The 26,192-nt window shown below is 36.7% G+C and overlaps 1 protein-coding gene across 1 annotated transcript in view; it reads right to left on the reverse strand.

The window, feature by feature from the left end:
* Positions 1–26,192, reverse strand: part of TppII (Tripeptidyl-peptidase II) — a 647,643-nt gene that overhangs the window by 228,176 nt on the left and 393,275 nt on the right. Inside the window, exons 18-19 of the mRNA XM_090387764.1 lie at positions 13,910–14,064; positions 5,084–5,200 (exon numbers count right to left, since the gene is read on the reverse strand). Of these exons, the coding sequence (XP_090243890.1) occupies positions 5,084–5,200; positions 13,910–14,064 (272 nt within the window). The remainder of the gene's footprint in view (positions 1–5,083; positions 5,201–13,909; positions 14,065–26,192) is intronic.

The raw sequence follows: 26,192 nt of genomic DNA on the forward strand, positions 1-26,192 counted from the left end.
GAAAAAGAGTGTAATGTTTAACTGACACGGACACTTGTGGTGTTAGATTTGTTTCTTGTAGGCATATGCTCACAGGATGATAACGATCAATTAGTTCATATATGTCATCTATGTTGCTGTGAAAGCTTCTGCAATTCCACTGAACTATGTTGTTCATTGTGTAGGTTTTGAATTAGAAGTTGAATCTGTCTGTTTTTTAATGTTGCTCTGCTTGTGACGGTCAATTTTTATTTTGTCCTTTTTTGAAAAGAATGGACGTGTGTCCATGTAGTCTTCTGCATGAAGATCTAGAATGGGTTCATTACAAGTATTGTTTTCTGCAATATCCATAGCTGTGTTATCAGATAATTTCTTTCTAACATGAACTGAATTTTCCTTCTGATCTGCAGTAACTAGATCTAATTTAGCAGTAGATGGTATCGAGATCGGGGTATTGTTTGTCCTATCTACTGTTAGGTGTTTTGTTGACTGTGATGCAGGTGATAGCAATGATCGAGCCCATTCAGAAATTGACACTTTTGGTGGGACTGATATATCTGTTTGCGTTGAAACTGTTTGTTATCTTTTGGATGCTTCAGCATATGTATGCTTAGGCATGTTTTGTAGTAGGTTCTTTCTGGCTTCAGGGTATGTGACCTTGTTCTCCACTTTGTATTTTTGGATTTTTTTCTCCAGCTTCCATTGCTCACAGGATCTAGAAAAAGCTGAATGGTTGCCTTTACAGTTTGGACACCATGATGATTCAGCATTACAATCAGTATGGACATGTTCTTTTGATCCACAGTTTGAGCAAACTGAATCTCCTCGGCAGACAGTTTGGGAATGCCCAAACTTCTGACACTTGTAGCATCGAATAGGATTGGGTATATAAGGATGGATGCGACAGTTTAGGTATCCTGCTTTTACTGATGAAGGAAGGTTTGGTGTAGAAAAAATGAGAATGATGCTACGAGTAGGACAAATTCTCCATCTTTCCTCACCATTATTCGTCTTGCTTCAGTAACTTTCTGGTCTTGGAGTTCTTGAACAATTTACTCTTCTTTGACATTCAACAGATCCCATTCAGAAATTACTCCTTTGGAGCTATTCAGGGTAGCATGAGGAGATACTTTAGCAGGAACTCCACCAAACGATGTAAGTTTCAGAAGGGACTCAGAATGTTTACGATTGGTGGTTTCGACTAATAGGTCACCAGACTTCAGTCTTCTTATCATTTTTGGTGATCCGGCTACACTTTCTAGACATTTCTGTACATAAAAAGGAGACAAAGTACCCAAAGACTGATTTGTTAGGGAATGCAGTATGAGGAAAGATGGATATTCCATTTGAGGTACATCTGTTTTCATCCTCTTCCGTGTTTGATATTCAGAGTCAGTTTGTTGCAAATCCAAAGAAGCAGGATTTACAGTCTTGAGAGGTGAAAAATTTTCTGTTTCCATAATTGCTCCTTTTGGCCCTGGAAGGATAACTTTTCCTTCCAGGTTTCCGGCCCCGCCACGGGGAGGCAGGAGCAGTGCCACGAGGTGACCAAGCGGCTGTTAGTTGTATTAGCGAGAGAAGAAAAAGAAACAGAAAGGTGACTTTCCTTTCTGGGCCTTTGCCTACTGCCTGTAGTGCGAAAGAGCTACTCTAATAGAAAATGAGGAAAACGGTATTTAGAACGAAAAAGAATCTATATCTGGCAAAAGCTCTTTGGAAGGATCGCTTTAACGAACGCACTGAAATCGCTTGGCCACGGAACGCTTGGCACCCGGGGCCCTGTAGCAGTGAATTTGTAAAACTTCTTTGAGTTATAAAAATGAACTACACATTATAGTGCAATTCAGGCTATACAATATAGCCTCTGCAGCCTTCACAGTGTGTGCGTGTGGGGGGGGGGGAGAAGCATGCTTCTGTGCAGTAACATTTAAACATCGTCATAGCCTGAGCCAAATATTATAACTGAAACTTTATAAGTAACAGTTCTTAGCAATTTAAAAAAAAATTGGGCAAGAACTTACTAGGCTACTCATGCCACGAGCCTGCTTTGGCAGTGGAGAGCTCCATTTTTCTATTAGAAGCTCATCTTTATTTCCAGCTTATGATGGTTCATTTCACCATGATCCATTTCCAGCAGCAGAAATGCTGATTCCCTCCTAATAGTAATATAAATATTACAAAAACAGAGTCCACATTCACACTTTTTTTTGGTTATCTGTAAAACACTTGGAAATCCAAGTTGCTATTGTTATTAGTATTAGTAATGATCCAAAAAAGCAAAGTTATACAACATTGCTATAAAAAAAAAAAAAAAACCCCTTCAACACTAGATTGCATCTAGTGTTGAAGGATAGTTGCATCTATCTGCAACTATCCTTCCTCATATTAAATTTATGCTCCCTCATGTGTGTAGTCTGAGCAAGAGGAAGAATTGTGCAATCCAGTTCTGCAAGTTGCAGCATCTGGAGACTAGGCACCTGTGAGATGATCTTATTGAGGTTTATAAGGGCTTGAATGGTTTGAGCGGGCTCAATGATGATGGGATACTTCTGCTTGCTCAGATTAAGAACCTCAGGGAGTCTTAGGTTTAAATTGAGGAAAGAGTTGTAGAATATATGTGCGGAAGTTTGCCTTTAGCCAACGGGTAGTTGATTGCTGGAACAGACTTCCATCTATTGTTGTGGAAGTTGACAGCTTAAATAAATTTAAGGCTGAACTAGACAAACATTTGGAGTGATCGGATGGGCGAAATGGGAAGTTTTTTTTTTTTTTTTTTTGGCTGATGCTGGATAAACTTGCTATCTTGCATCATATGCCTCAACTAATGCTAATGCTAATTTAAAGCCTTAAAGCATTCAATCAGGTGCCTGTCTCCAAGCACTGCAGCTTGTCGTGGAAAGAGCACCCTCACTGATCTTGCTCTTCTCTGCATCCATTCCAATAGGTCCACATCCTACCTAAAATAAGGCTTCCTGACCTGTATAATACTTAAGATGTGGCCTAACCTCTGCTTTATACAACGCGATAGTCGCCTCCTCATTCCTGCTGGCAAAATTTCCTATATATCATTGACAAAATGTCATGAGTTAACCTGGCGGCCTGTTTGCACTGCTCAGAGAACATCATGTCTTACTGTACAATTATATTCCCCCTAGGTCTTTTTCATTCTCCATTATCTTGAGTATGGTACTACACACTTTATGTTAATCTGCTAGAATTACTTCCACCCATATGCAGTACGTTCCATTTGTCAATGATAAATTTCAATTGGCACTTCTCCGTTTTTGTTTGGAGAGTTTTTGCCACAGCAGCAGCTTAGGCCCTATTATACTTAACAAACGATACTGAAGATATTATAATTTCATTAGGTGTTAGTAATGACTACATTTTATTAAGCAGATTATTATTTTTCGAAACATGAACACTTTGTCATGAGTGCACTGTCTCCTATTAGGTGTGTTAAGGCAAGCAGGTCCTGCCTATAGTGTGTAACCCAACAAACTTAGATACCTCATCCTACCAGGATGAGGTACCTATGTTTCGTTTGTATTTGGGAAAGACATTGTTATATTTGGGAAAGATACTGCAGTGCCTACATGAATATACATTTCAAAACCACCTGTGAATAGTGTAGAGAGTGAGCTGTATGCATCTGTATTACAGGTAAGTAGGCAAGGACTTGTTTTTCTCAAACTACCAAAAATAGTCATCACAGCATATTGAACATATTTGCTATGGAAGTGTTGTAACAGTATGCTCGCTGAAAACTTTACTTGGGGTCATTTCTCAGGATTGTTATTATATCCTGCAATTGTATGCTGGCTGGCTTATTTATCCTAGGTTTGTTTTTATATAGACAATCCTAATGTGGATGGAAAAGATATTGTTAGTCGATCATTTTGATGGCTTTGGATTTTTGCAGCATAGTTTACCAACATTTGTCTACAGAGTTGAAGCAGAGGCTCATGTGCCTCTCCATATAAATTTTGTATGGATGATATTCTATAAGCTCCCAAAGAAACATGTAAACTATTATGATGAACTGGATCGAGCAAACTTGGTCTCCCTGAGCTATATACTGGGGCACCATAGTCTAGTTTAGGTCTAATCAGTGCTCAGTATAAATGCAGTAGGGTGCAATGGTCAGATGGTCATAAATCAGCACCCCACTTTAGTGCAGACAGTGCTCTAAGTATGTTTAGCTTTTTCACACAGACTATACAAAGATATTTAATATGGTCTAGAAGGGTAAGTTTGCTATTGAGAATTAGAAGGCAGATACTGGTTGTAAGAGGTAAGAGTTCCCCCTCCAAACCAAGGACCTCTAGCATGGGTAATCTCCCTTTCACACTTGCTTGCAGAAGACTTCATGGTGGACCCCATATGAACTGTCATTTCCACCTTCACAGTTATGTGCGTCAGGCTGATACATATGCATACTAGGGGCCAGGTTTGTTGACAATGCACTCTTAATCTGGAACTGCAACAAAGATAATTTGAACAAATTACTAATCCATATTAACAACTTCTCTATTTTGGAACTGAAACAACACAACACTTTACCATTCCTCAACATACTCATCACAAAAGAGGTTACGTTTTTCCATACAAGGGTTTGCACAGAAGCCACTAACTCACCTCATTTTGGAATTTTTTTAAATCACCCCTTCCCCAGCCAAGCATCAAGGCCAGTTTAGTTAGGAGCCTAACTTTGAGGGCTCTGAATTGTTGTAGTCCAAGACTTGGCCCTTGAACTTGACCTAATTAGAAACATTTACCTCTTCAACTATCTTTCACAGTTAACAGATGTATCCAATGGCATAGACACTCCCCTACATCAGAACAATCATGAGAATCCTTTCCATTACTACACAGGAGGGGTGGATCCATCATTAAAATAGCTACACAGCACAAAATAGAAGTGCATTTTACAAGCAACCACTAGCTCTGCCAGATACCGAGAGCAAATTCTGTGTTCTACTTTTTACGCTTATCACATCGTGTTACCTGCATGTAGAAAATTGCACTTCAACTGCTATATTATGTATAAACAGAAAGAATCAGTTTTTCTCAACAATTTTAATATCAAAAGACAAAACGTTACCATTGTGATGGAAGAAACATCTAGCTGGAGTCCACGAAAGTTAACACTGTAGTCGACAGTTATTTGTCCTATGTTAGCCCACCATTTTCCAACAGCAAGTTCCAGTGTTCTCCTTCCCTGAAACAAATATTAGATATGAAAACCAATAGGAAAAAATCTTGTCAGATGGCCAAACTTTTATCTGAAGCTTTGTAGTTCAACTTATTATACATTATCATCCATTCTTGAATATATATTTTTGTTCACGACTGTACAAAATTGACTATTCACAACTGAGTTTGCATATCATATATCATTTGAGACATCTTCACAAGGAATCAAGTTTAATATTAACCAGATTTAAGCAAATTTTTAAATATTAAATTATGCAAGTGAATGGCACAATTACTTTAGGTCAAACTCAAACTACCAATGTTTTTGCAAGTTTGCCACCTTGAGTATTACGGCATGGCAATAGATCTCCACAAGTGTCTTTACTAGTTTATTAGCAAACTGTATAATATACTGTGTAGATAAAGGAATTCAGTGTGTGTGTGTGTGTGTGTGTATTTCTGATTCTATAACTAGTTCCGACTAGGAATTAGTTTATTTCTAAAATTCCTTTTTGACAAAAAAAAAAAAAACACACACACACACAATGAAGTGCAGATATGTTCTTGTTAGCATTTACGTATTCTGTATATAGTGCATCAGCATCTAATGTTCATGGGCCAATTTGAAAACTGAGTGGGCTGGAAAGCCCAGAATAATTTATGGTAAAAACTCTACTTTTTCTACTTGAGATCAGCTGACCACAGCTCTGGTTGATGAGACGTTCAAGAATTCCTACAGATCCCCAAAGGGATAAAATATACACAAAATGATAACCACAACTTATGTCTGAATACTGGAGAGATTTTTGAACTTACCAAAACATTTGGAAGCATGGTATGTTTCCAATCTAATAACAAACCTCCCTGGCAAAATGTTGGGAGTTGGTGATCTCTTTATGAAATACAAATGTACATATTTTATACAACTACAATGCAGTTAAAATCAGAAAGAATATTTTGGAAGGAACTTACAAAAGCACACAAATATATAATGCTTGCCGAGACATCTCTTTTACAGTTGTTACTTTTTTAAGGGTGTCATCTTTGTAAAATAAGATACCCAAAATTAAATTAAACAGAATATAAATTATATAAAAGAAGGAATTTTTCAACCAGGCCTACATCTTATCAGGAATCACAAATGGTGGAAAAAGAATCCAAAGGACACAGCATTTCAATAACCCAAAAACCCCATGATATAATTTCAATGCAATGTAGCAAACTGGTTTACATACTTTTAATGTCTACTTTTCATGGCAGAATAATGGCTATGCTACTTACCTATTATTTAGAAAGGCTTGGATTTGATTTCAATCATATACAGATGCTTTACACAGGCAATATCAGCCTCAAGTGAAAGCAGCCGTACAGTCACTCTCCAACTTACGTTAGGGTTGCATTCTGCAGAACTCTACACAAGTCGGAATTTCCCTAAATGCTTATGCAGCACTCGCAAATTGATTGAAGAAAAAAAAGAAATATTCAATGAACATGTAAATAAAATTATTCAATTTTTTTCTATCTCATGTGCAGAAAAATTACAAAAAGAGAGAGGAGACAGGCATAACGTCAGCAAGTTTTACCCTTTCGAGCATCGTTGCCAGAATTAGCTCTCCAGCTGATAAGCAAGCCGCTGCAGAAGTTGAGGGCTGTAGAAATTTAGAAGGGGTTTTTTCCAACATATCACAAAATTTCTCTGCAGCTGCAGAATCGGCACTGGTGACTTCACCGCATACTTTAATGTTTTGGAAACCAGTGTGATGCTTGAACCTATTAAACCACCCGTTGCTTGCCATGAACTTGGCTTGGGGGTTCACTGTACTTAATCCTTAATATCTTCATAAATACTTCTTGCTTTTGCTTGAATGGCTATTGGACTCAGGGGCGCTTGCTTCTGAATCTGATTTTCCATCCATATTATTAATAGCTTTTCCATTTTCGATATAGCACCTGAATGCTGTTTTGTGATCACTATTGATCTTAAATGCGTTGATCCTTTAACATGTTCTTTTATACATGCACTGTCCCTTAAAATAGTATTCACTGTTGAAGCAGTGAGACCTAATTCCATGCAATAGATGACAAACTTTGTCCTGCTTCATACTTCTTAATTAATCATCTTCATTTCTAAATCAATTTTGTTTAATTTCCTAGCACTGCCAGCACTTGCACGTTCCATTGGTCCCTTTCCCTTCACCATTGTAATAGGAATGAAGAGAAGATTCTGAAAATTTATTTATGTTTTTTATATGACTGAAGATTTCCGTGAAGATCTCATTTCGCCATAATACTGTAACGTAAAAACCCGCAGAATTCCAGTTATCGGGATTATCACAAGTGAAATAAGATCGAGTTTACTACCTGTTTATAATAGGTTGCACAAACAGAAAAGCCCAATAAACTAGAAAGTGCAAATTGTTTTATGGTAGTGACTTCCAGAAATGTGCTTTAGAAAAATATCACAAAGGCATTCAAAATTGAGTCTTATAACGGAACATATGATAACGATGAAAGTGTAGTGCAATTTCCATTATAAATATGATCAAAATTTTAGAGAGATAAATAGCTTAGTTATATAGCGAAAATTTCAACTTCCAAAGTCTTGGAACGAATTACAAAAAAAAAAAAAAAAAAAAGTGTTATTGGGTTCACATTACGATATTTTCACAATACAGGACCTCCATTTATTCCTATGGGATGCAAAATATGTTTTCATGATTTTTTTTAAGTTTGCACTGGCAGGCAAAATCTTACATAAAGTCGAATTTCCGTAAGTCAAGTATTACGTTAGCCGGGAAATGGCTGTATACAATATTCCAATCATATCCAGGTGCTTTCACTTGAGGCTGATATTGCCAGTATTGGGCAGGGGGGGGGGGAGGCGTGGGACCCCCTCCCCCTAGGTATTTTGATTATTTTCAATATAGAGGGTGTGCTACCAGCTGCCATATCCAAGTGGTAAAACAAGGGTACAATGGTACACATGTCTGAGTAGATTTGCTCTATTGTAGAGCAAATCTATCCTGTAAATCTCTATAAATCCGGTAAGGCTGTCCTGGAGTATAAACAGAAACTTGTTTATTTATATGTCAGTTTATAGAGAAGAGATACAATATACCAAAAGAGTAAATTATTCAAAACAGTTTGAACAATTAATTTAAATGCCACAAATAACATTATGCAAACAAAATCTTGTAGGTGGTAGATGACCCTCATCAAATGGTACAAAATCACCACTTTGCATAATATAGGCTTGAAATGTAAACCCATGTTTAGTCTTCAAGGCAAGCTCCAGGGAACTCCTACCCCATCTCTACCAACGTGCAGTATGATTGAGCTTTTGAGGTTATGATGGGCATCATGGCAAGATCCAACCTTCATTACATTTCTAGGGTACAGTTCTAAAATGATGTTCACAGGCCAGATGCTAAATAGTCAGCTGGACCGAACCTACTGGTTAATTCTGTAGGAGGTTTCTGGCTCAGCCAGTGTATAATCTCACTGCCTCTACTGGAAGGAGTCCAAGTAGTGTGCATCATTGTTGAGACCACATCTAACGAGTTGCTTATATTCTTGCTGTGTGTAAGCCATATCCAAAAATTTCATTACTTCATACAAGTTCTCCCCACCTTTTCTCACTACCGAAATACATCAGGAATAGTCAAACTAAAAAGACAAACAAATCTACAAAAAGATTTAAGGCTCCCAAATGCTTCCTCATTTAATTCACAAATATGTGGTTTCAGTTCCAATCTCAAAGATGTCCCTTTCTCCTTACAGTCTGCCAAGTCCCACATACTTTTTCTGACAGAAGCCCAATTATTGGTTGATTCAACCACTGCTCATCTCAGTTCTAATTATTCACTGTACAATTCCTTTCGTTTCAAAGGCATGTGTCCACTCTGATATTCCTTAGTAATTTGGAATTTCCTCTTTTTGATCTGTATAATTCTCTCAAATTCATCTGTTGTTTCTATCATTCTCTGAATGGCACTAATCACTTAGAACTGCCCCCCCCCCTTGAAACTTGACTTTCTCAAGTCCAGTTTTTCTAACAGTGAAGTAATTTTCCTTGGTGATTTTAATGTTCACAACTGCAGCTGGCTTCTGTTTTTTAGTCATTTGGTGATGGTCTCCTCTACAATGGAGCCTTTTTCTCATGATCATTCTCAACTTCTTGTTTGGCATAAGAATGCAAAATGGGATGATCTGCAAGATTTCCTTTCTTGGTTGGATTACTGTTTGAAATCTTCTGATGTCAATGTTTGCTGAGATTGTTTCAGTGAAAATATTCTTGTAGGGATAAAATCCTTTATTCCACACCCCACCTTAAAATCTCATCCTTTATTGGAAAACGAACCTTTTTTCCCCCAATAAATGAGCTAAGACTGTTCAAGATAAGAATGTTGCATACTGCAACTGGCTTGCATCCAAATCTCCAGGTTCATGGTCTGCCTATATCAAACTCATAACAATTGTAAAGCAGTTATTAATCAGTCCAAACTAGATTTTGAACAGGTTAAGGCCTATACTAGATGAGTGCTTAAACTGTGGGCATCAGCTGATGGTGTAAATGCCTTCAAAACAGCAAACTACATGTAGCATTCCTAACATCAGACCGTTTAAAAATAGAAACTAGTTTTTGTTTTTCAAACTAGAAAGTGTGTTTCTAATATTGTATTGGATACCACCAGCAACTCCTTTTTCTATTCTCTGTTTCAAGATGGATGTCGTTCAAGTTGAATACATTGCACATTTATGTGTACAGTTGATTGCCAGTAGAAATAGAAAATGGTTTACATTCCACCCTGTAACAAATTACCTTGGAAACAAAGGGTAACATCCTGTTTGATTTTACCGGAAGGGACTACTCAGAATAAAACACCTATTGTTACTATCTTCACACTAGTTAACATTATTTCCAGATGAAATAGTGACAAGTACTTTCCATCGATCTGAAGAAGAAAACATTCTCCACTACCCACACTGTAGTGGATTACTTTCTGTGAAATAAAGGATTACTACTGTTTGATTTCACAAATGTTCATGAGAAGTTCCTTCAACACCAGTTTTCAAAGTTTATAATGCAGCAATCAATATAAATATTTTCTCGAAATTTCGTTAGATCAAAATATACATCCAGAAAACGTGATGTACCGATATTGTTCCCTAAAAACAATTACAACAAAGTAAACTTTTCTTTTATCCAATATGAATTGTAGTGTTATCAGTTTTACACCAGTTTAGTAGATGCTGTTGTTATTTGGTTTTTAGGAGCATTAGTAACTAAGGCCATATTGCTCCGGGGATATGCGGTGGTCATTTCCTGACCTTTCCGCATCCTCCGTATTTGGTGGTCAAGGGCTCAAACTCCGGTCTGATCAAGAAGCGTGTGCTACACACTGCTGCTCCTGCTCACCTGGCTACGGAGACGCCTTAGTAGAGGCAATACACAATGAAGAAAGGAAGTCTATCTTTTTGTTTTTCAAAAATATTTGTTGCCATTCTTTCAGTTATGTTTCTTATGCTAAGAAACAGTTGCATGTTTCTTAGCATAAGAAACATGTAACCCCCCCCTCCCAATATCAGGCTCACAACATCACTGTATGCTGCACCTTCTGCTTCCTTTCACTATACTTTTCAAAATAAAAAAAAGAGAGAGAGATGTTATAAAATTATTTCAGATACAAAAAGACAGTGAAGTTGTTTGAAATAAAAAGTTAAAAATTCATTTTAAATTTTTAAAGAAAGATGCCGCACATGATTCTTTTTTTGTTAACACTGACATTAGTTCTACTGTTGCAGTGGATATTCTTCAGCAGTTTTGATCTTATTTAATAATAATAACTTAAATTATATACATTCTTGATTCCATACACAGATAACCAAAGGAATCTAACAATTGTCTATACAAATGAACAAACTTGTATTTCATTAACTAATTAAACAGTACTAAAATTGAAGTGATATTTACAATAAATATAAGGTTCAGAACTTAGCTTTCTGATTCTTCTCATTAATACATAGCTCATCCCAATTTGGACAAATTTCTTTTCCAATTTCTACCCAACACTGCCCTCCCCAAAATATAACAGCCAAACAAATGAAGGCTCATGGGAAGAAATTCTCCACAGGTGATAGAAATGTCAAGTCACTGGCATTACCTGGTGTTGAATGCCAGTTAATGTCATCCAATGTGGTGTTTGTAATGCCTGTGTAGTTTGCATTGCCTTTTCCTCTGTTTCTTGTAAAACCGAGTGTTCGAAGGTGCTTCCAATGCCGCATTTTAAGCACTCATCTAGTATAGCCCCAAGAGCAGAAAATTTGCTTCTTGTCCAAATGGTAGTCAAGAATTTATTTTGGTCTCTTGTCAAAGCTATTGGCTGCAACTTTTGCCCATCTCTATTCTCACCTCTATCAAAACAGGATGATTCTATCACCACCTCAGCTAAAGATAAAGCTGACCTTCTAGCATCCTACTTTTCTTCCTAATTTGTGTATTGATCATCATCATCTTGAAACAACCACTTCCTATCATTCCCAGTACACATCATTTAATGCCTCCTGTGGTCTTCTGTCAAAAGAATGTCAGAAAACATTTGAACAGTGTTGATGCCAAAAGAAAGCACCAAGTATTTCTCCTTGTTCTCAAAACATAAGCTCCTGAGTTTACTCCTGTTCTATGTTGCCTTTACACACTTTCTTTTTCTAGCATGTTTTCCCTTCTGGTTAGAAATTTGCTCATATCTATCCAGTTCCTAAAAAAGATGACATTTCCCTCCCATCTAATTATCATGCCATTGCACTTATATCTGCTCTCTCTAAAGTAATGGCAAAATCGCCGACTGGCTAGCCAGGTGGGTTAAGTGCCTGCCTGGCAACCCAAAGGTCGCGGGTTCAAATCCCGCCTCGGGCTTGGATATCATGATGGTTCCGCACCTCCGGTTACGGTTGGATTTCACGGCCACGATACATGAAGGAAGCAGGAAAAAACTGGTTCCTTCGTGTATTGCTCACATCATATGAAATAAATAAATAAATATATGGCGAAATCTATTAACTGCCAACTTCTAAACCATCTAAAAACCTCCTATCTGATAGTGATCATCATCAATACAGATTTCACATCAATCCTCTGGTGATATGTAGTCTTATGTTACCCATCTATGGACAAATTAAATGGAAAGGTATGGTGAAATTCAAGCAGTTGCTTTTGATAGTTCAAAGGCTTTTGGTAAAGTTTGGCATAAAGGTCTTCTAAATAACTTCCATCTTATGATTTATCAACTGTTTTTTTCTAATTGCTTATCCAGTTTTGTCTCTGCCTGCTTACTGTGTTCTAACTTCTTCACTAAATCATTGTGCTATCATCAGCCCAATGCATTTCATGTGTGTGTGTGTGTGTGTGTGTGTGTGTGTGTGTGTGTGTGTGTGTGTGTGTGTGTGTGTGTGTGTGTCATCTGAGAAGGAGTAAGGATGCTATCGGTATTTAGTTTACTTAACCTATTTAAAACCTTATATGTGTCAATCAGGCCACAACACAGATGCCCATTCACCAGAGATTACAATTTACAGACATCCAGTCTTTTTCGGTAAGAATACTTTGTGCTCCTGATGAATTTTGCTCTTCTCTACACCCATTCTAAGAGATCCATCTCTTTCCTGAAATGAGGATTCCAAACCTCCATATATTACTCAAGATGCAGCCTAATCACTGCTTTGTACAATGGGATAATCACTTTTTTTTGTTCCTACTGGCAAAATTTCAGTATATCACTCACAAAACTCCACCAGCAGCTACCTAACAATCTATCTGCACTGATCAGAGAACTTCATGTCAAACTATACAACTACTCGTAGGTCTTTTTGATTCTCTACCACCTTGAATTTGGTATCAACCAAATGATATGTTATTCTGGGATTACTGCTATCCAAATGTAGTACTTTGGATTAATGTAATTACATTGTTACCAGTTGTAACTAGTGCAGTGGTTGGGTTACTGATTTTACACCCACCCACTCCACTCAGTAGTCAACAACATTTAAGTTTCATTCATCTGTTTAGGCATTCTCAAAGAAAATTCTTGAGTCCTAACCTGCAATTTCAAGGCTTTTGTCATTCAAGTTTAGAAGAAACAACTTGTATAATTTATTTCTAAAATGAAAGCACCGAGAGTATACTTATGAATAATAAAAATCCCTCAATGATAAGAAAATACAGCTGACAACACTACAAAAAAGGGGTAAGAGATCAAAGGGATTTATGTTGTTATAAAACGCTCACTTTTGCTGCATAAGTAACCATGCAGGATACATCTCAAACTCCATTAGTCAAAAATTTACCTTCACATACTTTTTTTTTTATAAAAATGATTAGATTTATGGAATGTAATATGTTATGTTTTATAAGCTGAAACAAGAAAAAATAAGCATTTCAGGAGTTATCAGTAAGTCCAAACAGGTATGTAAAATACCTCTAAGGTTAATACAAGCATAAGAGTAAATTACCATTGTCAGCTTGTCATGATCACTTTAATTAAGGCATGTTTACGAATAGTATGGCATGTATTTAATAAAATTTAAATAGCATTCCAAACTGAGTCTGAACAAGAAATGGTTTTCACAAGCTAAGAGAAAACTATCTTTTGTTCTATAAAATTTAATTAATTTCAGAATGGTTACTTTTAAAATTATTTCATTAAGATATACTGACATAAGTCAAATTCTGACTTACCTTAACTGAAAATACCAGGACAGTTTCTGCTTGAGGCCCAATTCGAAATACTTTGTAAAATTCTAAAGTTTTAATAGAAGACTGAGGAAACAGTTGGACGGCATGAACAACGAGCTGAGCACAATTATCTGGATCACGAGATCGCACTTTAAAAACTAAAGAAAAGAAAAGAATTTAGGAGAGCATCAGCCAATACAAACTTCACTATACATTCTGGTTTAAAATATCAATTTCAACTTTTAAAGAGATATTTTAAAAACAACTTCAACTGACTGAAATAACAAAACATTTTTATACAAAAAATGTTTATACAAAAAGAATAAAAGCATTCCTCAAAGTTTCAAAATTTTACTGCTTGTAATTCTCAATAATGGACACACTATAAACTATGAAAACAGGAAGGGAAGCAGATAACCAACTTTTCAACTTCATCCTAGAGAAAAAAGAAATACCAGATTGGAGGAGAGTAATCCTTATCTCCAAAAGAAAGGAGATAACTGCTTGTAATTGCTCAAACTAGGGGCCTGCCAATCTCCTCAACCATGCCTACAAAATATTTATTATACAGGTGACCCCCGCTTAATGCTGATAATTCGTTCCCGAAAAACAGAGCGCTAAGTGAATCGGTGCTAAGCGAGTGCCGTATTCCTGTAATGAAACATGTATTTGTGAATCATGATCTATGCCATAGGATATTTCCTAATATAATAAACGGCAGTGAAAAGACACACAAATATCGGTCAAAATATTCTCCATTACATATGTATATAATCATGTGGTAACTACATTATGTATCAAAATTAAACTTAAAATCATGAATTTATTAATCCGATTGATGGCCCTGGGTTGTCGAGTTTTCGTAACTTTGGTCGATTTTGGGTTGTACTTTGGCTGTCTTCCTAGTAAACTAAAAGGGGTTTTACTTTAAAATCCCCACAGCATTACCACCCAACAATAAAGTCAACCAATCCTTCGCCGCTTTGAAGCCTGACATATATATTTTTTTCTTCTTTCGATATGAAACTTCTTTTAGGCATTTGTTTCCAAAAAAGACCTGTTTCACCTATGATAAAAACTTGTTGAAAAGTTTAACACCACTCTGCAATAATTTTTAGAAGTTATTTTTTGAAAGTTTTGGCTCCTTCTTGATCTGCACTTGCGGCTTCCCCCTGGATTTTAAATCTATCTTACCAGCCCTTACTAGTTTTAAATGGTTCTACATTTTATTTATATTTTTTTTTAAAGGTGAGCTTTCTTCAGATCATCATACAGGCTAATTGATTTTTCTTTAATAATATTTAACTTAACGGAATGGTGCGTTGGATATTACCTTCAATAAAATTATTTAGAAGTCTCTCCATTTCAATTATAATAGCTGGCCTAGTTGCTTGCAGTGGGACAATGGTCTTTCCTGCTACTAAAATTAATTCTTTATAATTGTCCTTACAGTGGAATCTGCCAGTCCTAAATTATTGCACACATCCACTTGTCACTGAACAGAATCGATTCATTTCAAAACATATAATTTAATTTATTTTCAAATTCAGTATTTTTCTTACCTTAGTACTGCGTCCAGACATTGTTCCTTTTTAATTCTTATCCACCATTATTAATCTTTGAAAAGTAAGAGCGTTCTATTAATTATGATACAATGTTCGAGTAAACTAACAATGTCTAACACTGTACCGAGTGACTTCGGATAAATGCATATAAAGCAAACATTACAAGCAATATACTTGATCATTTATTTAAATGTTGATCTCGGAACTATATAACAAGTCACCATAGTGCAATTAAATTAGTGTGGGAGAAATTTTCACTGAGCGTGGGAAAATTTTGCAAGTCAGCGTGTGAAACTTTCTATTCATTTTCAAGCTATCAATCAAATTAGATGAAACGTTTTCGTTAAATATGCAAAAATTCAATCTGTACGCTGGTAAAAGAGCGTTATAGTGAGTTGTGACAGCATTAGAGTGAGATATAGGTTATAGTGAATCAGCGTAGAGCGAGCCGTGTTATAGCGAGGGCCTGCTGTAATCTTACAAAGACAGGCTAAAGAACAATATGAAGAGATTACAGAAAAAAAAAAAAAAAGATGGGTTTCAGAACATGAAGGACAGCTGATATTATCTTCATGTTCTTAAGGGACACAAAGCTTTTGGGACACAAAGCTTTTGGGACACAAAGAGCTGTATTGCTGCTTCGTAGACCAATAGGTTTCTGGCCACTTAATAAAGGTCATTAGCACATAATGGTGCCAACATCAACACAAAAGAATAACCGATTTCTATAGAGACACTAACACAATAGGAAATCTTAGGAGTAGTGATCCAACAAAATCTCCAGTGATCAACAAACTCAAGATCATGAAAATCAATAAAAACTAGAAAACTATCTATCTAATGATTAATAAACAAGCAACAGTACAGGTATGCAGTGTCACTCAGGAATTCAAAAAAGTATACGAAATCGGTGAAAGGGAGAATTAGAAAGGGTTAGCTGGCTAATGGCAAACTTTCTAAAATAATAATAAATAATTGTATTGTCTACTGTGTACCCCACTACTTCATGCTACACAGATCTGGGCTTCAGCCACAACAATGAATATCAAACATATTTTTGCAGAATTCTAGCCTCAAGTGGGCAATCTACAAACATAGAATATCATCCTGGCTCCACAGTACAGTCATGGCCCTGGCCCAAGGTATTCCTAAGCTCCCATCATTTATAGACAAAAGAGGACTCTTTATTACAGTAAAGTTGATCACTGGAGAGTTCCACTTCCTCAATGTAGAGTAAGCCGCACAATTCGTTCTCTCCAGTGCCACCTGCATTTATTGGGTAGCATTGTCCCTCATTAGATGCATAAACAAGTAGTGAAAATTGATGCTGACCCCAACAAATTTGCTACCGGTATCCCCTTAAAGGAAGCACATGAGCCTTGTCAATCAATTCAGCCCTGAAGAGATTGAATAAGGCTCATGGGATAGAGTTTTTCTCAGCGTGGCTAGTTCTTGCTAACAGAAGGGACTTACAGGTACACTTAAACAGAAGGGTGCAAGAATATTTGCCAATGCCATTTAAGAAGTGTTACACAGATAGACTAACAGTTTAACAGCAACTGTAAGTAGAGTTGAAATCTATTCTTGTGTTGCTTTGTCTGAGAAGTTTGAATTTTTGCTCAGACTACACATATGAGGGGGAATAAATTCAAACTGAGGAAGGATGGTTGGAGGATAGATAAGCAGAAATTTGCCCTCAGCCAGTTGGAATAAATTCAAAGAGTTAGGAGAGAGTGGAGGTAATATGGGAAGTTCTTTTGGTTTTTTGCTGATGCTGTATAAGCTTGCTTTCTTGTACCATTTGTCACTACTAATACTAATACTAAATACCATTAATTCATCAAATGCTGACATTATAGGTATAACAGACATGGTGTCACTCTATAAATATATTGATTATAATATGTACAGAAAGGATAGACATTACAGGAAGTAAAGCTTTTAGTTAAAAAGGACACTCTCTCTCTCTCTCTCTCTCTCTCTCTCTCTAAAGCAGTACCATAGATACAAGTTGTCAGTGGAATACTGAGTCAGTCTGATATGACAAACACTGGGAAAATAAAATGAGAATAAGAGTCTGTAATAGGTCTGTAACAGATGTATAATGAAGAACAATACAAAGAAAATGCCCCAGAATATTAGAATGCCTTATGGGAGATTTAAATTTCCAGATAACTAAATAGCAAACCATTTCTTAAGTAGCTAGACAACTGTTTTCTACATTAACACATTAGTACAGATTGGTTGGTTTAGATTTTATTGGTGCATTAGCAACTTAGGCTATAATGCGCCAACACATTAGTACAGAGACAACAAGAGAAAGCAATACTCTTGATCTGATTTTCAGCAGTGATTTATCATGTATTAAGAATCTTCAGTTAAAGGAACTTATAAGTTGCAATGGCCATAGCATATTGTTGTGGGATTCAATTCATTCAAAGAAATAACTATTGTAAAGGGTAGGGATAAGTTTTTGTTTTTGCAAAAGTGATTATAATAGGCTTTGATATATTTGAAACTCTTTTCAATAAGATGAAATAATGTTGAAAAATGTACATGCCAAATGAGAAATGTTCAGAGAAGTAATCATAATGGCCACTAAACATTTTATACCAACTAAGATACACCATTCAAGATTTAGACCAAAATGGATTTCACTTGAACTGATGAGTTTAGTAGAAGTGAAGTAAAATGCATGGGTTTAATATAAATTTCAATAGTTAGAGAAGTAATGCAAGATCATTTTGATATGAATGGAGCCACAAGGCAATCATAGCATAGATTTTGCTAAAGGGAGTTCATGCATCACCAAGATGATTAGCTACATTGAAGTTGTTACAAAGGAACACCCGGATGCAAAGAATAATTCTGCATTTTATACTTAGATTTCAGCAGTCTTGGACATTATACTGTGTGCACATATTAGAGCAATGTAGCAATGATCAGACCAATGACTGTTCTATAAATTGGGCAGTGCGGCAACAGGAGCAATGAGATGGGTAAGAGAAGGAGACAGTAGAATTCAAGAGGGGTCCCTTACTGTTTTTAATATATATTAATGACACTTTCATAGGAATTTCAAGGTTGATGTTAGGTTCAGTAATGATACAAAAGTGGAAAAAGTAGTTAATCACAGTAATCAGGTGTGCTACTTCAAAAGGATCTAGATTAATTGAATAGATGGGAAGGAAAATGGTAATTGAACTCTAACAGCGATAACTGCAAGGTGCTCAATTTTATTAATCCAGGAATAACATATCATTTGGGTGATACTAAACTCAAAGTACTGGAGTATGAAAGAGATCTAGGGATAATTAGCATTAGCCATACGGTGCAAGGAAATCAGAGGCTTTTGCTGCAACAGCCAAAATAATTAAAATAAAATAAATGACAAAATAAACTATCTGTTTGACTCCCTACACATATAGGTATCTATCCAGCTGACTTTTGAATCTCCACAAGCTCTCAGCTTCAACCACCCATAGAGACAACTTATTCCAGCAACCAACAGCTCGCTGGCTAAAGGAAATTTTTGGCAATCCATTTAGTAAACCTCGTCCCACCTCCGTTTAAATTTACTCCTAGTTCTGGAATCATTTATGACAGTGATAATTTTGCCCTCAATCATTTTACTTTGTCTTCTCAGAGCCTTATACACCTCAGTTAGGTCTCCTTTAAGGTAACTAGTTAGCAAACTCTGTAGCCCATATTCACAGTCTTTGCTTATATGGCCATTCCTCTGCCAATCTCACTAGGTGCACTGCCTGTCTTTGTACCCAATTCAAGTAGTTCAATTACTTTTTGCATGCAAATGTTCAACAAATCATCAATAGAACACCATGGGCCCTCCTTGCCAATTGTCTACATTATACAGAGAACTGTATATCTGATTGTGTCATAACTCCCAAATTCCTTTTTTTCTTCTATGTTTTTAATTCAACTTCACCAAGTGTTTAAGTTATTTTGAGATTACTATTCCCCAAGCACAAGACCTTGCATTCTGCTGAAGTAAAATATAGCTGCCACTTTTCTGACCATTGCTGAAGTCTTTTAACATTATCCCCAGTATCCCTTGGTCGATGTCATTTAAGAAAATCAAAAAAGTACAGTAGTCCAATTAACAGTCCTTGGGGAATCCCCCTTCTTACCCAAATCTAAAGAACAGCCATTAATTAAGGTGCTCTGCCTACTAACCTGCAGCCACTCTCTGACCCATCTAAAGATTTTTGCCTGTGATTCCAACATGACTCAGTTTATACAGTAAACTTTCATATTGAAATGAGTCAAATGTTTTGCTGAAGTCTAAGTAAACAATGTCGAAATTATTTCCTGCATTCAGCACAAGAGTGACTGTCAAAACAGCTAACCAGATTGGCTAATTATGATTTTTTCCTTTATAAAACCATGGTGTTTCCTTCAGAATTCCATTTCTATCTAAATGATCCTGTACAACTCTTGATCATTACTTGAAAGATTTTCCTTACCACTTAAGTCAGACTGACTAGTTGATAATTATAGACTAGTTGATAGTCTATAATTCTCCAAGTTTGGCAGTTCTCTAAGCAAAGGGAATTTTCCTTGAGTCCAGTGATGTTCTGTGAATGGTTCCATGCGGTCTCTGCCACCTCCTTTGAAATTAATAGTTATATGCTATCAGCTTTGGGAGCTGTTATCAACAACTCTCTGCTTTACAGCCATCCTGCAACCCATCTTATAATCTTTTCCGTGATCCCAGCCTTTTTCAGCTTATACAATAAACTCTCATGCCGGACTGAGTCATATGCTTTGCTAAGTAAACAATGGCGAAATTGTTTCTTACATCCAGCTAAGGAGTAACTCTGTCAAAATAGCTTGGTTAAACATGATTAAAAAAACCATGCAGTGTTTCCTTCAGAATTACATTTCTATTTAAATGATCTTGTACCGCACTCTTTATTACTGCTTCCATGATTTTCCCTCCAACTGAAGCCAGACTAACCAGTCGGTAGTTACTCATTTCACTCTTAGAGTGATCTTTATGTATTGTTGATACATCAGCACTCTTTCGATCCAAGGGAATAGCTCTGAAGTCTAGTGACAAACTCATAATTAACATCAATGGTTCAATGCACTCTCTTGCTGCCTTTTTAAAACTTACTGAGTATATGCTGTCAACTTCAGGAGCCTTATCACCTTGAAGCTTGAAGGTTTTTCTAATAAATAATCTCAAATTTCAACACTGTTGATTTCATGCCATCTGACTTCATTCACACAGTTTCTCCTCACCACAAAGGGTCTTTCTTCTGTAAATATCGATGCAAAATACCTTCTCAGTTCATCCAAAGCATCAACTGGGTTATTGAAGTTGTTCCTGTGCCCATTACACAAGGGTCTATTCGGATTTGTTCTTCACTACTTTGTATTCAGTTACTTTTATTTGGTTTTTAGGAGCATTAGCAACTAAGGCCATATTGCTATGGGGATATGCAGTGGTCATTCCCTGACCTTTCCGCATCCTCCGTATTTGGCGGTCACGGGCTCGAACCCCGGTCTAGTATTCAGATACATGAAAAACATTTGTGCCTCTTATTTATCCTCTTAGATAGAAACTTCTCATAAGCTGTCTTTGCCTGCTTGATTCTCAGTCTAATGTGAAATTAGACTGAGAATGTGAGATTCTCAGTCTAATGTGAAAATTTCTGAGCAGTACAAGCAAGCACCATCAATGATATACAGGAACTTTGCCAGCAGGGATGAAGAGGTGACTATTCCATTGTATAAGACAATTGTTAGGCTACATCTAGAATTCTGCACAGAAGTTTCGAAACCTCATTTTAGTCAGGACAGATCTGTTGGAAAGGGTGCATAGAACAGCAACAAAATTAGTTGGCAGAAAAAAGAAAAAGAAAAAAAAAAAAAAGACCTAAATGAAGTGTATAAGGAGGTTAATAGGTGGGTATTTCAACAAATTTAAGGAAGGTTCAGACAAATTATTAGAAGGAATGGGGATTTTTAATTAATTTATTTATATTTTGTCTGGTGCTGCATAAACTTTGCTTCTTTGTAGCAATTTCAAATAATATTAACAGTAAAAAAATAAAACTACAAAACAATAGATGGGCCAGAAATATCAGCTGGGGGAGAGTTGCAGGGAAGAATTATTTACCCATGAATAAGAGTGTGAGCACTAACTGAAATTTAACCTGCCAGTGCTCATGCTACACCTAATAGTAGTAACTTGGACATCTTGATTTTGCATTAATTGTTGTTTCAAGGGCAACGGCTGGCAGCACTTTCTCTACCTTCCTAAATATAGACCACTGTCTTATTAAAGTAGTTTTATGACTTTTGTGATAATATTCTTGTCCAATAACTAGTTGTAAGTTTCTCTAACTTATGTGGAGATACTGGAGTATAAACAGAACAAATATTTCTAATCATGTAAAAACACCTGCAAGGAACAGTGCAGAGATTTCTTGTCTATGTTTAGTGGTCATGCAGTACCTACAGGTATCACTCTAGGATATTGATTGCATACTGACTGTTGGATCAACATCACTGGCAGTAACTTTCTGTACCTTCCTAAATATAGATATAAACTGAACATACATATGTGTATGGATTTTTCTTTAAATGTTTATATATACAGGGGAACCCTTTTAATACAATTCTGTCCATGTTGACATCTGATTTTCTTGACATTTTTTCCAAGTCGCGGTCCGCCTGCCTATAGCATGTAGTAAGTTTTGACTGTTACATAGAGATGCACATTCACCCACTTATCTCAACATGATTTTCCAGGATACAATTTTATCTACTTTTATCATTGTTCATGGCGACTTCTCAATTTTAGTGATGTAAAATTACCAGATATTGTTGCTCCAAGTGAGTTTATTAAAATTGTGTTTCTTGCTTGTGCAGGGTGAACTTTACTTTCTGTGGTGTATTTTTAAATATTTTTTTTTTTTTTTTTTTCTTTCTTCTTTATATGTCTGCACTGTACTATTTATACCAATAATGGCTGCTGAAGAACAAAAACGAAAGCTAGAAATGCACATTCTTGAGACAAAATATCTAGCAATTAAAGCATTGGAAGATAGAAAAAAGTGTGTAGATATGTGCAGCCAATTTAACATCAAACACAACACAATGAGTGGCTGGGTGGCAAATTCAGCAAAAATTAAGGAGCAGTACAAGGGTGGAAACTTCTAAGACCAAGATAAAGTTCACCAAAAATCCTGTCCCAGAATAAGCCATGTACAAGTGGTACTGTGATGCCCTCAAGAATGGCCCAACCTCCCCGGTGGGCATGATATGTTTACAGAAAGGCTGAAAAGGCTTTGCCAAAACACTGGGCATCACAAATTTTATTTCACTGAATGGATGGTTAAAGCAATATTATTATTTGACTTACAAGCGTAGTTGTGGCGAAGGGAAGGATTGTGACATGTCACAGATAGAAGATTGGAAATAATATTAGTACAATCAGTCCTCGTATAGCACGATAGTTGTGTTCCTAGAAACCCTTGTGCAATGCAAAATCGCACAATATAAACAGGCCCTATGGGAAAAATAGGGTTAGGTGCCGACTGCCCAAGTTTGAACAAACATTTGTAACCAAAACATTACCAAACACAAAAATAAGTATTTTATTACGACTATTACATAATAAAATATTGCTACTGATTTTGCTTCTATCTTAAGCAAACTTGTTCTTTGTTTGATTTTCTATCCAAACAGATGGTAGCAGTTCCATCTCTTCCAATTCTTTTTATCTTGATCTAATGGATTTTATTACACTTTTCAGTTGTTCCTGCTATTAAAGTTGTTTTTATTTAGAATTCTTTCTAATTCTCGGTGTTGCCTCATTTAGGCTTGTAGCACGTGCAATATCACGTGGTCTTTCATTTTGCTCAAAGTGTTTCACAATTTCATATTTTTTCCCTATTGACAGAGGCGGACTGGCCATAAGCCTTACCGGGAAAACTCTGGTGGGCCAGAGGCCAGTGTGATTTTGGGCATAAACGCTAGTATGAGGCCGCTACAAATTTTTCTAGGTAAGAATTTTTAACCCAGTCTGCCTCTGTCTATCGATATTGCTTTTCTTTTTCTCTCTGAATCTGTAGTGTCTTCACCAGGACTTTTCCATTTCATATCTTAAGTATTTTACACATTTTTAGGGAATAAAGCACAATTACGAAATGAGGAACGCTTGATACACACAAACAAAGCTGTGTGCGTGTAGCAACTGAATAAACAACACAGTAAAGGCAGAGACACACTATTGACACCTCACTAGCTCATATTTTCCTAAAGCACATTTCTGGGGATTACTACCATAATACAATAAAAACAATTTCCAGTTGCGTTCCTGCTAATGGAATCTGTTTTAAACGGGTAGTAAATTCAGTCTAATTGCATTTGCAATAATACCGATAGCTGGAATTGTGTGGGTTTTTATTTTATTATGGTGAAATGTGTTTCCCCTTCACTGATATAAAAAACAAATACATTTTCAGAATCTTCTCCTCTCTTCATTCCTATCATGTTGTGTTTGGTTGGGGCGATTCTGCATTTGACTGCAATTTCTTGTAAACACAGGCGAATCGTGCATAAGTGAATTCGGTTAGTGTTATACACGATATCGTTCCCCTATTTATAAATTGTGTATGATCGAATTCGTGTAGTGTAAAAACACGTGTTATACAAGGACTGGCTGTATTAGTAATGGCCATATGGTGCAAGGAAGCCTAAGCTGTTTGTTTGTTTGTTTGTTATTTGGTTTTTAGGAGCATTAGCAACTAGGGCCATATTGTTTGCATCCTCTGTATTTGGTGGTGACGGGCTCGAACCCCGGTCTAATCAAGAAGCATGTGCTACGCACTGCTGCTCCTTCCCACCTGGCTACGGAGGCGCCCAAAGCCTAAGCTTATGCTGCACTAGCCAAAAAAATAATAAAATAAATAATTAATAAAAAATAAAAGAAAATGAAATAGATAACCTATGCATTTACCTCCTTCAATAGGTAACTATCCAGCTGACCTCTGAATTTCCCCAAATGGTCAGCCTCAACCACCCATGTAGGTAACTTACTCCAGTAATTTATAACTTGCTGGCTAAAATAAAACTTCCTGCAATCCAGTCTAAATACCTTCCCCCGTAATTTAAATTTATTGTCCCTAGTTCTAGAATCATTTATAACCATGAAAATTTCATTCTCATTCATTTTACTTTTGTCGCTCAGAACCTTAAACACTTCAATCAAGTCTCCTTTAAGGTGCCTAGTTTACAAGCTATGCTTTTTTTTTTTTTTTTTTTTGGTAGTTGTTGGCGCATCGGCTTCTGTGGCCATAATGCACCTCACAAGGTTTTTGCAGTACTTTGATCCAAGCCCGAGGCGGGAATCGAACCCGCGGCCTTTGGGTTGCTAGGTAGGCACTTTACCCACCCGGCTAGCCTAGTTGGCTCACAAGCTATGCAACAAAGATATTGAAGGTCTTTCCTCATATGGACACCCTTTTGCTGATCTCACCAGGAAAGTCTTTGAACCCTTTCAAGAAGTTTGATGTTTTTTTTAGGTGCGGTCTCCATCCTTGAACACAGTATTCCAAGTGTAGTCTAACAATAGCCTTATATAATTGGATTATGACTTTATATTTATACTAGCAAATGTTAGATAAATCATCAATAGAACACCATGGGCCTTCCTTGCAACCTGTCTACAATGCTCGGAGAACTTCATGTCTGACCATATCATAACTCCCAAGTCCCTTTATTCCACTACTGAGTTTAGTTCAACTCCACCAAGTGTATGTTATTTTGGGGTTACTGTTTCCCAGGTGTAAGACCTTGCACTTTACTGGATTAAAGCATAGCTACCACTTTTCTGACCATCCCAGAAGTCTAAGTCACTCTGAAAAAGCTCTGCTTGGCGGCGATCATTAACTACTCTACCAATCTTTACCTCATCTGCAAATTTGGACATCACACCCTCTATCTCTTCATTAATGTCATTTAAGAAAATCAAAAACAACAGTGGTCCCAATACTGATCCATACAATAATGTAAGAAGTGGGGTTCTTCTTGGAGAACCCCACTTCTTACATTACCTCATTCTGAGGAATAACCATTTATCACAACCCTCTACCTCCTGCCCTGAAGCTATTTTGCTATCCATCGGAACTTCCCTGTTATTCCAACCTGTTCCAGTTTATAAAGTAGCCACTCATGCAGGACTGAGACAAATGCTTTGCTGAAATCTAAATAAACAATGTCGAAATTATTCCCTAGATCCCATCCACCCCAGGTGCCTTTCTTGTGTTTATCTTCAACAATTTCTTCTCCACTTTACTCTCAGTTATTACAAGATTATCTAGCTTACTGTCAGAGTTGAATACACCTCTGGCATTCCTACCCCCCCCCCCCCGAATAACTCCTCATGTGTGAATGTCGATGCAAAATATTCATTTAGTTTGTTAGTTACCTGAGCAGGATCACCAACAGTTGAACCATCGACATCAAGTGAACCAATCTGATTCATCCCCTTCCTTCTACAGTCTACATAAGTAAAGAGCTCTTTGCTTTTTTCTTTGCATCCTTTGCCAAAGATTTCTCATAATCTGCCTTTGCCTGCCTAACCTCATTTCTAACTTGGTTACAGACCAGCTTATATCTATCATAGGCTTCTGTGTTACATGTTAATTTATATGTATCGCATGCATTTTTCTTCTCTGTCAGATGTC

This window comes from Mastigoproctus giganteus, chromosome 13 (assembly GCF_048544385.1).
Source record: "Mastigoproctus giganteus isolate SK-2022 chromosome 13, ASM4854438v1, whole genome shotgun sequence".
Taxonomy (NCBI): Eukaryota; Metazoa; Arthropoda; class Arachnida; order Uropygi; family Thelyphonidae; genus Mastigoproctus; species Mastigoproctus giganteus.